The sequence below is a fragment of the Primulina huaijiensis genome, chromosome 1 (assembly GCF_012295235.1).
Source record: "Primulina huaijiensis isolate GDHJ02 chromosome 1, ASM1229523v2, whole genome shotgun sequence".
Lineage (NCBI taxonomy): Eukaryota > Viridiplantae > Streptophyta > Magnoliopsida > Lamiales > Gesneriaceae > Primulina > Primulina huaijiensis.
Window position 1 is genome coordinate 426,793 of NC_133306.1, and position 16,138 is coordinate 442,930.

Below are 16,138 nucleotides of genomic sequence, written 5' to 3' on the forward strand. Positions count from 1 at the left end.
AAATTTGATGAAGAATAATTTTTAGAGAAGAAGAGAAAGTTGGAGTGATTGAATGTATTTGTGAGATTGTATTTATAGAGCAAAAACTAGCCGTTTTGTTACCGTTTATTACCGTTGGTGTATAAGAAAATAAATGTATGTATTTGTATAATTTTATGGTAATAATATGGTGTATATAATATTAGTCATATTTAAATAATTATGTATATCATATCACATTATTATAATTAGGTGTCATAAGTTATTTTGTTTAAAAACCTTATAGGCTTTTATACTTGTCGTATCCCTTACCGGGAGTGTGGGATGTCGTCTTAACATCCTCCCAGGATTTATAACAAGTTTTTGAAAAAATTATTTTTATTATTTCTAATAATAACATTATATTATATATTAAATATATGAACAATAAATAAATAACAGTAAAATAAATATTATTACTTTTGTTACCTTTTTCTTCTATTCGGAGCTTGGAAAAATATGGAGGACTTTTAGAGCTTCGTGCTGATAACGTGTTGTGAAAAAGTAAAAATTTACGGTAAAAAGTAAAAATCTCAAACTCTTAAAATTATCACACTACACACCTTATAATATTTTTCTCTCAACTCAATTGTGATTTTCTTCACAAATGAGAGATCTATTTATATAAATTTTTTACAAATATCCAAAAATAAAAACATCATTACCTACATCATCACACACTAATTTTCAATATTCAACACCTAATTTTATCTAATTTTCAACATTCAACATTCACATTTTCAACATAAATATTTTTCACATTTTTAAATAATTTTTCAACAATACCGTAAAATTGTTGAATCATTAAATTTAGCATGTTGCTAGTGCTACTACAATATATATATATATTTTTTAAAAAATAATAATGTGATATCATGTTAAATCACACGTGGCAAGAAATCACCAACTCGGACGTGGCCGAATGATTTTTTTTTTGAAAAAAAATAGGAAAGGTTGAAAGGGCTAAGGAATCGGAGTGCCAAACATTTGGCGTCAAGTCCTTTTAACGGTTAGTCAAGTTTTTCAATTTTGCTTGAATGGCCGTCCGTTCTAATACCCACCTTCAAACCGATAACTTCCCATTTCTCTCTCTTCAAGAAATTCCATTGCTCGCGCATCTAACATCTATAGCTAAAGGGGGTATGCTAAATTTTCTCGTTTTGTTGATTGTAGTATTCCGGTTAATGGATTACTGGATCTATGAATCAAATCTGCATTTTGATAATTTTTGCGCTTTTATGAATTATATATGATATTGTATGACTCATCACGGTTAATCTGATGCGTTGCTAGATATCTTTGGTTAATTGCATTTCCCAAATAAAAATAATTGAGATAATTCGTATATGTGGTTGCGCAAACATTATTAATGTTTATCCGTCATTTTCTGGAGATCAGGTAATCTTCGTTTTAGTCTGCGAATGGAATTATGAAGAATTGATGTTCAACACATCTTATTTGATATAACAAGATTGTAGCTTTCAAATGTCAAATCGATGCCATCATTTTGAGAGGATTGGTTTAAAGAGTACGAATGCAAATTAGGCAATATTATTTATGTTTTTGATTGATTGATTTTGACGTTGAATGGTTTAATCAAATGACAATTTATTGGGATATGTTGGATTTTTTTTTAAAGTATAGAAGGGATGAATGCATTTTTATATTCTGTGAGGTTAGTTTCATTTGGGAATAATTGTTGTGATTTGTGAAAGTGTGATCCTTTGTTAATCTGGTGTTTCTTCTGAATAAACAAAGAAAATGGGTCGTGGAGTCAGTGCTGGTGGTGGTCAAAGTTCTTTGGGTTACCTGTTTGGAAGTGGAGAGGCCCCAAAAAATCCTGGAGAAGCACAAAATGCACCAAGTAATGAGCCTCCCTCGAAGCCTTCTGCTGCTTCTCAAGCAGTGGATAACAATAAGCGGACTCCTGCAGGCAGCAGCCTTGGTAATGTCACAAACAACTACTTCAGAACAGATGGGCAGAATTGCGGAAACTTTATAACTGTACGTGACATTCTTATGCATAACGTTGGTGGTTCACAAATGGTCTACAGATTTCTTGCATGATATCAGATTCTAAAATATGGTTTTACTTTTTCATCAGGATAACAATCAAATTCTTGTCCAGTTAGTTATATGGACTTATTTTCACCATATTCCGAATTTGACAATTATGCCTATCATCCACCTATGGTTACTCGTGTGACTTCTTTAATGATGTATATATGACAACAGGACCGACCATCAACGAAGGTCCATGCTGCACCTGGGGGTGGCTCGTCCCTGAATTACCTATTCAGCGATGGGAACAAATGATGCCTCTGGTCCCAAGTTGCCTGTCTGGATCATTTGGTTTCTCATTCTATGCGTGTTGTATTTGGTGATTGATATGATAAACAATAACTAATACTTCAATCTTGTATATGTATTCAACTCTTGGTATAATCGCAGACATTTTTTGGACCTATATAAAAAGTTCGTATGGCAAATCTTCAACTTAATCAATTTTGATGCAGTTGCTCTACAATTTGTTAAATTTCTCTACTATCATATCAACTTAATTTGTTAAGAGTATGAGGTTCTGCTCTGCGGATAATGAAACATAGAACAAGTCTTAAAAAACATATTCGTGGGTAGCTTTAACAAAAGCACTTGGTGTATTATTGTTGATGATTTATGGCACCAATAAAAAATGCAACCATAGTGTATTATTGTTGATGATTTATGGAACATAAGCGATCTGCATATAGGAAAAATACGAGAGCTTAAAATAAATGCACCGTTCAGTTCAAGTTTATTTTTACAGTAAATGGTTACTGAAAAAAGTTCCGAAAAAAAAAGACGAAAAGAATTTTACGTTCGAACAAGCTCTTGCCACCTTGTGAATCTTTCTCCCTCAAATCATTCCATTTGCAAAACTTGATAAAGCAGTGACTGCGAGTCATAATCCAGAAAATTCAGGAAATTCCGGATATGGAAGTACGATGCTTTAGATCTATCTTAGGATGCAAGATATCCACCGCGTTGTTGGTCCTCTTGCTTTCTTGCCTCAGCTTTATCCCGGCAGGTAATCTGATAGGAGTAGTGGTTGGCTTCAGCGAATGATCTAGAGGTAGTAGTTAGCTTCTTGGCTTTCCAATACACGAGAGTAAGACGCAAAATCCAGCGACAGAGCGTCTGGTATATGGGCAAGAGGCCCAATCAGCATACAAGTTTCCAATTTAAAAACAAAACTTGTTGAACATTGAAGAGACAGAAAAGAGAATGCCTTGCTCAGGCTAAGACTTTAGATACTTGAGTAAATGATGCACCGCAGCCAAGTGTGTGGTTCGTGGTCGAACAACAAATTGACTCACTTTATGTAATGCATATGTGATGTCCGGTCGCGATATGGTAAGATATAATAGGCAACCAATGAGACGTCTATAAATGGCAGCATCCTCAATGAGCTCATTTTCAACAGCAGATAGAGTGATTGTTGGATCCATAGGAGCAGTGGTTGGCTTCCCAGCAAGAAAACCAGTGTCTTCCAAGAGTTGTGATATATATTGTCGTTGACATAGGGATATGCCATCCCGTGATCGAGCAATCTCCTTCCTAAGAAGTATTTCAAGGGATCAATCACTTAAACTGACCTTTTAAGAAGGACTATAGATCATCAATGACAGAATGAGATGGTCTGACAATGATAATATCATCTACGTAGACCAACAAGGCAACGAATGAAGATTTTTCACCTTTGGTAAACAAAGTATGATCTGATTTGGACTGTATAAAACCAAAACTGATAAGGAAAAGAGAATTTACAGTACCACTGTATAAGGACTTATGAAGCTTACAAATCAAGCGATGTGGTTCAGATTTTGAGTCATGTTTATTCGAATACCCTGATGGTAAATCCATATACATTTCTTCAAACAAATCTCCATTGAGAAATGCGTTGTTGATGTTCAATTAAACCAAATGCCATGCCTCAATGGCAGCAAGAGCCAACAGAATCTTGACAGTGGCAAGCTTTGCTACGGGTGAGAGTTTCAAAAAAATCAGCATCCTCTTGTTGGGTGTACCCCTTAGCGACTAGGCGAGCTTTGTGCCTATCAATCGATCCATTCGAGACACATTTGATCTTGAAGATCTAACGACAACCGATGGTATGCTTGTAAGGAGTTAATGGCACAACTGTGAACTGACCATGTGCAATTATCTTCCAAAGCAAAAATTCCTTGTTCATGACTTTCCTCATCGTATTTGACAGCTTCATGGTAGAACTTTGGTTCGTTATATATATCTATCTATATANATTTCAAAATATTTTTTAACAGCATATTTTATATTTATCTTTTTATACTATTTTTTTCTCTAAACATTTCTATTTAAAAAATTGAAAATTTTCAATTTAAAATTGAAAAAAAAAATAACATTCTTCATATTTTTAAAGATAGCAGGTATCACTTTGTCATAAATGACTACTAATCTATACTATCTTACTAAGTTTAAGATGCCTAGAGTAACTAAATTTTGGTGTCATAATCTGTTTTAATAATTATATATATAAATAAAGTGTTAAAGTTTTAAAGCAAGTCACATATAGCTTAGCGGATAGATCCTTAGTTTTCTAAGCATTAGGTTGTATGTTCAATTCTTACTTGAATTTTTTTCTTCTCTTTTTTCTTTAATTCATATATCAAAATTGCAGTATAGTTTATCACTATTTCTTATAATTATATTTTAATTCTCATTTAAATATAAACAAAATAAATTATAAAAAAATATTGTTCATCAGTACACTAGTATATAATGATTGTCCCATTACTTTCCAAAACTACTAAGATAATTTCCTAATAAATGATATGTGAAAGTTAAAGATCTCACTATAAACAAAACATTTAGTATAATTTTCAAAATTTATAATTCAAGTAAGCAATTCTTATGATTGTATTAATATTTTAAAAGAAATTGCATAAACCTGCAAATTACGTCAACCAAGTAAAAACGTCTTCATTAATGTGGAATTTGATTGAGTATTTGAAACATTAGGTATAGCATGATGTTTATATTAAATGTAATACCGTTAGTAATAAAAGAGGAAATACCTTACAGATTTTGATATAATTTCTTAATCTTTAAACAATGGAAGGAATTTTAAGGATTTTGAGACAATTTTGACAGATTTATAGAGTCGAACATTTGTTTTTATACAAAAAAATATAACAGACGTTAAAAATTCAAATTAAAATTTTAAAGATATACAGCAATCTAAGTACAACATTTAATTTCGATAGCAAGATAATACGTGACATATTTGGAGCCACCCCCTTAATTACGTTTATTTGACAATAATTACAAGTATTGGACGTTTTCCCTCCTAACTAATGCCGACGTAATTAAGACCCGACCTTCTGTATGTGTATGTCTTTATCTTACAATACTACCAAAACCCGACTTTTCTTGTTCCTTCTTTGAGGAATTCTTTTTCTTGTCGAAATTCAAATACCCATAATTTTGTATTTGATATGTAAAAATCAACTATTCGATTCCTCAGACAAAACTTTACTACAAAATAAAACTCCACAAACGTAAAAATCCTCCCGTTTCTGTCAGCGCCATGGATGTGATGAAGCGAGAACATCTTGTGCTGATCACTGCTCTGTTTCTTCTGCTGAGACACGGCATCGCCTGTTCTAATGGAACCTGCAAGGTATATCCACATCTTTGATCTAGATGTGCAAAATTTAAGCACTTATTTTTTAAACAAAGCATATGCATGTTTTATAATTTGATTTTTTTCCCTGATTTTCCGAATTAGATCGATCATTTATTTTATTGAAGTTGATAGCAGATTGGGGATGAATGCTCATCGGATGGAGACTGTGAGGGGGGCTTGTATTGCTTTTCATGCACAGCATCGTTTTCAGGGTCAAGATGTGTTAGATCAACTGCCACCAACCAGTTCAACTTAGTGGTCTCTTTTTGGTTTTTTGCGTTTGTAACTGCTTAAAAAGATTACATTTTTATCGAGTTTTAAATTAATTTTGAAGTTCGTTCCATTGCAGAATAATTCTTTACCGTTCAACAAATACGCGTTTTTGACGACGCACAATTCATACGCGATAAGCGATGGAAATCCAAGGCTAACCTTCACAAATCAAGAAGACACCGTCACCCAACAGCTTAATGTATGTCTGTTTACGTAGTTAGCGAGTGTTTGCAACACCTGAACGAAAGGAGAATCACTTTTTTTTTAGAGTTTCCCAACGGACATATACATATTTGGACCTACCTAATTGCGAGTTTCGGTTGTAGAATGGAGTTCGTGCGTTGATGCTCGATACTTACGACTTCGATGGAGACATTTGGTTATGCCATTCTTTCGGAGGCGAATGCCACGAGTACACTGCTTTTGTAAGTATATCAGAGGTTGATGATCGATTTAGATTTATGAAGCATATACTAATCTGATGTGTATTGATTTATGATTATTGATTTATGATCAGGAACGGGCAATAGACACATTGAAGGAAATCGAAGCATTCATGTCTGCAAATCCATCGGAAATAGTGACAATAATCTTGGAGGACTACGTTCACACACCCGACGGATTGACTAAGGTTTTCACAGACGCAGGATTGATGAAGTATTGGTTCCCACTCTCTAAAATGCCTCAAAATGGTGGAGACTGGCCGCTCGTCAGCGACATGGTTGCTAGTAATCAGAGGTTGCTCGTGTTTACTTCCATCAAATCCAAAGAAAACAGTGAAGGAATCGCGTATCAATGGAATTACATGGTCGAAAATCAATGTAACTAATTGTTTTTTTACGCGTAGGAGTGACTAATTGAGCTTTTATTGTCTTTTCGTCTAAAAGAATGATGTTGAATGGAACAGATGGAGATGATGGAATGAAAGGAGGGAGCTGTTACAATCGGGCAGAATCGTCGAACCTCAACGACACCAGCAAATCTTTGGTTCTGGTGAATTACTTTAGGTCCATCCCCATCAAACTGATGTCCTGTGTGGATAACTCCGGGGACTTGATGAGCATGGTTCAGACCTGCCAAGCCGCGGCCGGCAACCGGTGGGCCAATTTTCTGGCCGTCGATTTTTACAAGGTCAATGTTTTCGAACTAAACTAATTAATTTTGTGCCACCACCAACAGCTANGGTGGAGGATCGTTTCGATCTGCGGACGACTTGAATGGGCAGTTGCTTTGCGGATGCAATGATGTTCATTCATGTGTTGTAAGCTCGATCATGTCCAAATTTGTTTTTGTTTTCTCATTTTCATGTCATTTTAAATTTAATAAATAAAATAATAACTGACTTAAATGTTGCAGAAGGGGTCAACTTGTAGCTCTCCTTGATCAGAGGATTATTTCTCCGGAATTATTATGCAGAAAGTGACTGGTTGTGATCATATCTCATATTTGCGTATTGTTTTTTTGTTTAAAAATGGGTTTCAAAAGTGAATGTTAACTTTGTCACAATCAGCCTAGCTCCACATAAATTTGAATGCATTTATTGCCGAGTCTAAAAAATAGAACTATTTCTTTCAAATACTTCTTCGATAAAATTAATCTAATTATATTCCCCGAAATAATTGTGAATGATGCAAGCTTCACAAAAGCAATTATCTTTTAACAAATAAATCAAAAGAAATGAACAAGAAAATTTAATCGTCGTTATTAGCGAGAAACCTAAAGCAATTCCATGAGGAGACAGCATAAATGGGTCTATCATGCCAACATATCATCAAACTTCCTTTCTCACTAATTACCTTAAACCCACTAGGCCCATAATTCTCCACCACTTTAAGGGCCTCATCCATATTTTCAGACCACAATCTAATGGGCCGAATGCCCACTTTCCCAAATCTCACGGCCCATTGACGAAATCTTTCGTGCCTCTCTTCCCTCTCCATTCCTTCACAAGAAACAATATTCTCAATCTCTTTTCCAAACATTTCCTCCAACGTTGTACGTTCCTTGCCCGAAAATCCGCCGAAAGCTACGTCAATGGAGTCGAATATCGCGCTATAGTAATGTATTCCTTCTACGAAACGGTCCACCAAACGATTGGAATTATGATTAGACTCCTGCTCGACTAGTAGCACCACCTTAGGGGACATGGACTTGACCATTTCGAGGAACTCGTTGAGATGCTTAGTATCTTTGATCTGATCATTTTTACTGAGCCCGAAATGTGATTCGACTCGGTCGTCCTCGGCTAATAGGACGTGGAGACTCAAGATTGAAATCAAAGCTAATGCTTCACCGGGTTCGATCTTAAGCATGTCCATTTTTAAATCTCTGATGTCAACCATCACAGGGTTAAATTGAAAGGGCATGCTTAAAACCTCGGCCTCCTTCACAAGGACTGCCCGAAGTCTTTGTTGTGCTTCTTTGTCTTTCCCGATACATGTTATCTTTAAATGCGGAGGCCCGTGATCGAGCTCCTCGGACAATTCATGTAATCCTCGAATAAAAGGGACCCACAACTTCGGGTTCTCGGAACCCAAATCTATAACATGGATCACGTGTTCACGCGACATGGCTTGAAACAAGACTCGATTGATTACAGCATACGCAAACTCAATGCATGGGAAGGTCCTTTCAAAGATTTCCCGAGCGCGAACAATGTCACAAGAAGCCGAGGCAGCACCATTAATGTTCAGGGACTTGTACAATCCTGGCCATCGCTTGACGAGGCGTACAGCCAACGCAGAGGCGAACCGGACTGCGAGCCGCTGCATAGAGTCTCCGTTGATGGAGGCCAGACGAGAGATCTGGCGGAGACAGGCGTCGGCGTGGTGTAGATTCCCTGAGGAGGCATGGTTGGCGCAGGTTAGCAATAGCTGAATAAGCTTCACATCTCTTTCTTCGGGCTTTAATCCACCACTGGAAGTGGGTAAGCTTGGCAAACCAAGGGAAAGTGTTACATCTGGTTTTTGAGGTGGAAGTGAGGAACTCATGATCAACAATCAAACTCCTTTTTGAGAAGTTTTAATGTTTGTAAAAAAATGATGATTTAGGAATTGTATTTGAAGAGGATCTAGTTGTTCTACCTGGAAGAGAAGCAAGTAAAGATTACCAGATATTAGCTTTTGGAAGCTTTAGATTCGTCCATTACAATGCTACAAATGTTGATATATTTAATTTAATTATGATTTAGTGTAATTGACCTGTCTTGATTCTTGGTTTCACGGATCATTAAATAATTTAGCCAAATGATTAACCAGAAAATTACAAATTTTTTATCGTGCATTTCGTACCAAAACGAAGAGTTTCTATCGAGACAAACCACGAGAGCCAAATATAAACAACAAAATTATGAATAGAAAACTAAAAACTTTGGAATGGTTCCTTAAAACTTATCGTCCGCCCGCGACGATACTAACCAATTAACTTACTATAACTATTATACAATAGAATTGATGGGGTACTGAAAAGTTTAAAAGACATTAAAAAAATATTAATATATCCTTTATTTTTTAAAATCAAACACATCTCACTCATATGCTAAAAAAAACTCAGGGGATTAATTAGGTTTTGGTCGGCTAAGTTTTATTTTAGTACATTAATTGTTAATTTTCATTTATTATGTTCAAATTACTAATGTGACATTAGAAAATACAGATGTTACAGTGAAAAATGCTGACGTGATATTGAAAATCGCTAATATGTCACGTCAGAAAATTGACCAAAAATAACATAAAATTAAAATATAATATATCAAACCAAAATCTAAAAACTTATAAATGGACCGAAATTCAAGATTAAACAAATTAATGTACCAAAAACAAAAGCACATTCACCCATATTTGTAAGTGGTTTTGTGCGTGATTTTAAATAATATAGGATTTCAAGGCAAATTAATTTCACACTCCGATTTTATTTTATTTTTTTCCATTTTAAATTTTTAGATTCAACTTGTCCATGATTTGATACATGATCGACTCACAAATCACAATACAATGCTGAGACAAGATCGATCGGCTCACAACACAGAGCCGGCACACTTCCATGAAGCCGAAACGAAATTTAATGTAAAAACCCGTTTCTTCAGTAACAGTGGGGCAACGAAGCCCAGCCCATTATCTTTTCAAGAGGACACGTGTACGACAAGGATATGATTATATTTCTGTTATGACTTGTGACACTTCCCGTGAGAACGCGGTTCGAGAAAATTGACCGCAATTAAGACAGCGGACCGAGGAGGTCTGTCCGATCTCTCTTTTTCAACGATAATTTTGGACAATACTATTTATGATTAGGCGTTTACATGCAGCCTAGATTTAGGATTTAATTGACTAGTTTGTTATTAAGATTAATTATTTTTCTTAGTAGTTAATTACTTTTGTACAGGAGTTGTATTTTATTTACTAGTTTGTTTTTTTAATTTTATCTAAGTATAGTCTCATAAAATTGATCTTCGGTATTTTTTTTGAGTCGATAGAAGCAAGTTTATCGTTTTGTTTTCCGACTATTCATCGAGAACCAACGGAGTACAAAAGCTTCCCCCATATGTTTATGATTCGTTTCTTTCTATAGTTATTAAAATCAAATGCTATAATGTGTACGGTATAGTAAGACAAAAGAAGAGAAGGTACAAATTCTATTCGATGCTCAACCTTAGGTCATTCAAAAACCAAAACTCTTTTTAACCTCAGTTTTATGTCAAATTTAAAAATTATTGAAAAAAATTAATTTAACATGCATGTTTTTTACTATTTTGCTTACAATAATATTTTGATTTAATTTATTTACATATCCTATATTAAGGTTATAATTAATTAGTCTAAAATGTGGAAACTGAAGATCGTTATCATTTATTGACTTTTAGCTGATGAAGTAAGATGCTTTAATCGAATGAATCAACATATTTTATTCGAGAGTGAACTTGAACTATGAATTTAAATGACACTCATTTCAATTATGGTAACATTTGTCTAATCATTAAAGGCAAAAACTTGTGTGCGACGATCTCACAACTCGTATTTTGTGAGACAGATCCCTTATTTGGGTCATTCATGAAAAAATATTATTTTTTATGCTAAGAGTATTAATTTTTATTGTGAATATCGGTAGGGTTGACCCGTCTCACAGATAAAGATTCGTGAGACCGTCTCTCAAGAAACCTACTCATCATTATAATATGATATAGATTCAAAATTCGAATAGAAAAATGTTATAATGAAATTTTTTTAATTAGTTTTAAATTTTTTCTTCCAAAAAGATATAATACGGCACCTGAGTTATTAAAACATTTAAAAGATTATTAATTGATATAAATTATAAATTTTACTCCTAAAAATTCATTCATGATCTCCACAATTAGAATTTGAAAGGGAAAAAAAATCGAGTTTTGTTGAATTTACAACGTAACCCCCAAAAAAATAATAATTACAATCTGACAAACCCTAACCAATACTTATCCCCCTTTTAAAAACTCTAATCTAAATAACTGGCAAGATTATATCCACTGAACATCCGACACGTGGTATGCATTGATTCCATGTTATGATGGACCTTAGGATCCACGGCCACGCGTCTCTATGCCGCGTTACAAATACACCGAGCTTTAATCTTACCGCGTGTTTCCACGCTCCAGATTTAACACTCTGCAACACGCTTTTTATTACAATGGTCAAAAGATTTATCTTTCATTTTCACACCTATGATATGAAATAATTAATCAAAAAATAAAAGAAAAAAAATCCAACCATGACTTTCTTCGTATCATATATCTAATCTGTTGGTGCACATGAAAAATCTTACAGAAAATCTAACAACCTTAAATAACAGGAATAAAATAGATAAGCTTCCGCTTCCAAATTATTTTCTTCTCTCCTGTTTAAATCCTTTTATGTTTCCTGCTTTTTCTCTTTTAGGGTTTCAAGATTTTCACGCATTTGGTTTGAGAAGACTGTGGGCAAGTGAATTAAGGAAGAAAGTTTCCCAAGAAAAGAAAGGGAAGTAATCAGTAGAGCGTGAAAATCAAAATTTCAGAAAATTGAACATACATATTTATATAGATAAAGGGATCATGGGGAGGGGGAGAGTGGAGCTGAAAAGAATAGAGAACAAGATTAATAGGCAGGTGACATTTGCAAAAAGGAGAAATGGTCTGCTCAAAAAAGCTTACGAGCTCTCTGTTCTGTGTGATGCTGAGGTTGCTCTTATTATCTTCTCTAATCGTGGCAAGCTCTATGAATTCTGCAGCTCCTCCAAGTATCTTCTTGCTTTTTCTGTTTTTGTATTTTTATACGATAAGTTTAATTATATTCTTTCGTCAATAATGGGATTTATTTTTATTTTTTTGAAAAAGAATTATTTCTACTTATTTGAGCCAGTTGTGATTTCTTGAATTTGGGATGTTAATCTTTTAACTCTGCGTTCTGTGATTTTCTTTATTTTATTCTTGTTCCGATCCAGCTCTAGCTTTAGAATATATAAAAAATGGCAGCGAGATTATTTTGAAGTCAATTCAAATGGATTTTATTTTTCAGTCTTACGGGTTTGGTTTTGATCACTGGTTTTAGGCCTGATCCATCTTACTAATTCCAGTTTTCTACATGAAGAATAAACAACTAATTACATCGAATGTTTTGAATAAAATTTAGGATTCTAAAAATATTCTGAATATAGAGTTTTGGAATCAAGAAATTTATTGAAGCTATAGTACTACTCCTCCACAAAGCTGAAGAAGACAATATATTCTCAAAATTCGTTAGATTTTGAGCAGATTTTGAGCGTGACTTAACTTGTTAAGACATAATTAAGTTCACGACCGGAGTTTAATTTCGGTGCCGTGAGATTAAACTTTTCGCCAGTTATAATTTTTAAAAAAAATCCAAGAAGTATAGTGAAACCATGAAAATTGAATATATATGCATGAGAGTTATCTAGTAATTTTAGTGACACCATGGATATTGAATTTGAGGAAGTAAATATGTACATTTTCAATTTGGTTGATTCCAGTGGCGGAGCCAGGAATCTGGCGCTACCCGAGCTAGAATTTTAATGTCTAACATCTTTTAATATTTTAAATTGATCTACCCGGGCTAATATCAAATTTATCCAAAATTATACAAAAATTTACATATAAATTTTTTTAAAAAAAATTGTACCGGGTGCTGAGGGCTGTACCTCCGCCCCTGGTTGATTCCTCGAATTTTTTTTTTGTTTCATTTTCTATATGAAACTATTGGATTTCGTTTTCGATTAATCTTGTGCATTTGTGTCAGCATGCTCAAGACTCTTGAAAAGTATCGAAACTGCAGTTATGGTTCCTTAGAAGTGAATCATTCAGCCAAGAACATTATTGAGGTATTAAAAATTGAATCATATATGTCAATAATATAGAAATAAGAGAATATTTATCAATTAATAAAGAGTTTTAATTTAGAATTGGAATTTTGTTGTAGCATGGAAGCTACAATGAATATCTAAAACTAAAATCTGAATACGAGTCACTCCAACAATACCAAAGGTGAATAGCTTTCATCTCTTTTGTACATGGTGCAACGAGATCAGTACCTCTCCAACTCATGAAATGTCGTGGCAGGCATCTTCTTGGAGATGATTTGGCTCCTCTCAGCATGAATGACCTTGAGCACATTGAGCATCAACTGGAGACATCATTGAACCATATTAGGTCCACAAGGGTATACCTAAATTCTGTTTTCCTCTCATTTTCATTGAGTTTGTTCTATGCATCTCCATCCATTATCAACAAATTGTTTTTCTTTTTTCTTTTTGGATAGGAAAATTTTATTAATAAGGGAGTACAGGGGGTACTCCAACCCTTTCTTGACTAATATAAAAACCGAGCAAAGCCCTACACAAACCTGAGAAAAATCTCAACCAGACTGAATAAAATATACCCCAAAACAAAGGTTCAAGCTCAATACGACTAACTCAACAACTTCAAAATGAAATTTGGATTAAATCATTAATGAATGAGAAGTTTACTTCCTCCTCGGAACAGTCACAAAATACATAAGATGGATTCATCTAACCAGTCTGGATATTTATTAACATTTGAAATCCTGTCAATTTGGATATTTGCCTTATTTGACATTGGGGTGATCCCATGGTACCAAAAAGGCTTCATGCACTGCATCACGACGTCTCTTATCCCAACTTGCGCTATTGTGCAGCATAAACCGTAAAGAAATAGATGTCTAAATTTGATGGATTCAGTTAAAAATTATCTTGATGAAAATCATTTCTTGAAATTTCCAAGTCCTTGCATGTATATTGTCTAAAGTGCCATAATTTATTTATTGCTGATATTTAATACTCCCTTAATGTTCTCATTGAACGCGCAGGCTCAAGGTATGGTTGATCAGCTTTCTGATCTTCAAGCAAAGGTATACTATAGATCATTACTTAATATACTCTACAAGTTATACATACTTGGATTCCATGCCTTTGAATGACGCGCCATGAATTTTACTGCAGGAGAAGTCGATGCTTGAGGCCAACAAGGCTTTAGAAAGAAAGGTTAGGGTGCCAATTTTTTTCATGCAGGTGAACGACTGGTTTGGTTTGGGTGGTTATAACATGGTAAAATCGAAATCATCGGCTGTTCCCCAATAGAATGGAGCTGCATTTATACATTGATTGAATCAAAGCACAAAGTTAATTTCAGTTTAATCGATGGCTTTTAAACTCTATCTTTTATCTTCATTTTAAAGATCAACTTGATATGTGAAATTTGATAATTTTCTTGAATAAAAGAGATAAAGATAAAATATGTCATATATATTATCTACATGGTACTTTAGTAACATAGTTCTTGTTGTTTAACTTATGTTAATGTATATTGAAATTTCAGTCTAGTGAGTTCAATGTTTTGTTTTCATCCAACATGTCGAGACTAAAATTGTAATTTTCCCAAATAATGTACACAAAACTGCATAATTCTAAGCCGAAAACTTTTTCCATTTCTTGGTTTTGTTTGGTAAGGGTTCAGTTTGATTTCGTGGTTTAAACCGCAGAAAATTAAATAAAAATGGGGTTTGTTTCGAATTATTCGTGTGCATGTAGGAATCATCAAAACCACAATTCAAACCTATTTTTGGTATTTTAATTAATAATGGTTGAGATTGGGACATGCTCAACAATTTAAGTAAAACTCCATTTGTAGAATGCATGGTTTCTTGAATTTTAGGTGAAGAAACTGAATCTTCCTTGTATGTGTGTTGCAGCTCGAAGAAATACATGCGGCGAGCGAACATTTTCAGCGATCATCTTGGGTCCAAGGTGGGGGACAACATACTCAATCTCAAGGAATCTTTCAACCTCTTCATTCCAATTTATCTCTCCATAATGGGTAAGGGTAATTTTTTCAACACACGAAATCAAGAATATTATATACTTATTAAGAACATTATTAATTGCGAAATCAAGTATATCTACTGTTGGATTTCGGTTTTCTACGCGCCCAAACGCAGCGGAAGTTTCAAATTTTTATTTTATTTTGAAAAACAAAAAAAATATTTGGACACTCGTATGGTTTTCAAAACATTCATAGGATGTTAGAAATTATACCTTTGTGAATTAAATCACTTGGCTCCAACTAATCCGGTATGAACGGATTAGCTCTTGATGAATCCCTACGAACTTTCTTCGATTCTTCTAATTAGGTCCACGACTAGAAGATTTGTTCCTCCTCCAAATAACACTAGAATATTTGGAAGAAGTTTCAACGTTGGAGATTAAAATCGAGAGACGGCTCAACTCTTTTTCTTGAAAAATTGTCCCAAAAATTTGGAGGAGGTTTGATGTGATTCATGTGAATCACTCTTTCAATCATAGTGGAGGCTAGGTTTTTGACTCCTCAAAACTTATTTATAATAAAGCCACAAGCTCATTATATAATTAACATTAATGGGCCTGATTTAATTAATTGGACAGTCTAACTAGTTTAATTAATTAATCAAGGTCTATTAAAACTTTAATTATTTAGTATGTTGGACTTGTACTCCTACAAGCCCATTAAACATACTTTCCACTATATTTAATTTATTATTTAATAAACTCAACCTTTGAGCTTAATAAATTAAATACATTATAAATTCAACATTTGAATTTAATATTTAAATTATAAATTCAACT

At 34.0% G+C, this 16,138-nt stretch overlaps 4 protein-coding genes across 7 annotated transcripts in view; 3 read left to right on the forward strand and 1 right to left on the reverse strand.

The window, feature by feature from the left end:
- The first annotated feature begins 986 nt into the window (after positions 1–986).
- LOC140977287 (protein SPIRAL1-like 3) lies at positions 987–2,507 on the forward strand. Of its 3 annotated transcripts, none has more exons than XM_073442018.1 (3): positions 987–1,158; positions 1,777–2,022; positions 2,254–2,507. In XM_073442018.1, the coding sequence occupies exons 2-3, from the start codon at positions 1,780–1,782 to the stop codon at positions 2,332–2,334; spliced, it is 324 nt and encodes a 107-aa protein (XP_073298119.1). In that variant the 5' UTR covers positions 987–1,158; positions 1,777–1,779; the 3' UTR covers positions 2,335–2,507. The 3 variants fall into 3 exon arrangements, with proteins under 3 accessions (XP_073298119.1, XP_073298198.1, XP_073298263.1); XM_073442097.1 differs by having other exon boundaries at positions 1,006–1,027; XM_073442162.1 differs by lacking the exon at positions 987–1,158 and adding an exon at positions 1,190–1,416.
- Positions 2,508–5,466: 2,959 nt separating this feature from the next.
- Positions 5,467–7,520, forward strand: LOC140973682 (PI-PLC X domain-containing protein At5g67130). Its single transcript, XM_073436664.1, has 8 exons — positions 5,467–5,716; positions 5,858–5,980; positions 6,072–6,194; positions 6,322–6,420; positions 6,513–6,816; positions 6,903–7,126; positions 7,170–7,256; positions 7,352–7,520. The coding sequence occupies exons 1-8, from the start codon at positions 5,624–5,626 to the stop codon at positions 7,376–7,378; spliced, it is 1,080 nt and encodes a 359-aa protein (XP_073292765.1). The 5' UTR covers positions 5,467–5,623; the 3' UTR covers positions 7,379–7,520.
- A 156-nt stretch (positions 7,521–7,676) lies between these two features.
- On the reverse strand, positions 7,677–9,101 carry LOC140973675 (scarecrow-like protein 3). The gene has a single exon (XM_073436651.1). It carries the CDS (start codon positions 8,983–8,985, stop codon positions 7,687–7,689), a length of 1,299 nt encoding a protein of 432 aa, XP_073292752.1. The 5' UTR covers positions 8,986–9,101; the 3' UTR covers positions 7,677–7,686.
- A 2,642-nt stretch (positions 9,102–11,743) lies between these two features.
- Positions 11,744–16,138, forward strand: part of LOC140973692 (agamous-like MADS-box protein MADS2) — a 6,035-nt gene continuing 1,640 nt past the window's right edge. The window contains exons 1-7 of one of the 2 annotated variants that reach the window (XM_073436675.1): positions 11,744–12,244; positions 13,261–13,342; positions 13,441–13,505; positions 13,581–13,680; positions 14,347–14,388; positions 14,480–14,548; positions 15,229–15,353. In XM_073436675.1, the coding sequence (XP_073292776.1) occupies positions 12,060–12,244; positions 13,261–13,342; positions 13,441–13,505; positions 13,581–13,680; positions 14,347–14,388; positions 14,480–14,548; positions 15,229–15,353 (668 nt within the window). In that variant the 5' untranslated portion in view covers positions 11,744–12,059. The remainder of the gene's footprint in view (positions 12,245–13,260; positions 13,343–13,440; positions 13,506–13,580; positions 13,681–14,346; positions 14,389–14,479; positions 14,549–15,228; positions 15,354–16,138) is intronic. The other variant, XM_073436685.1, reaches the window with a different exon arrangement.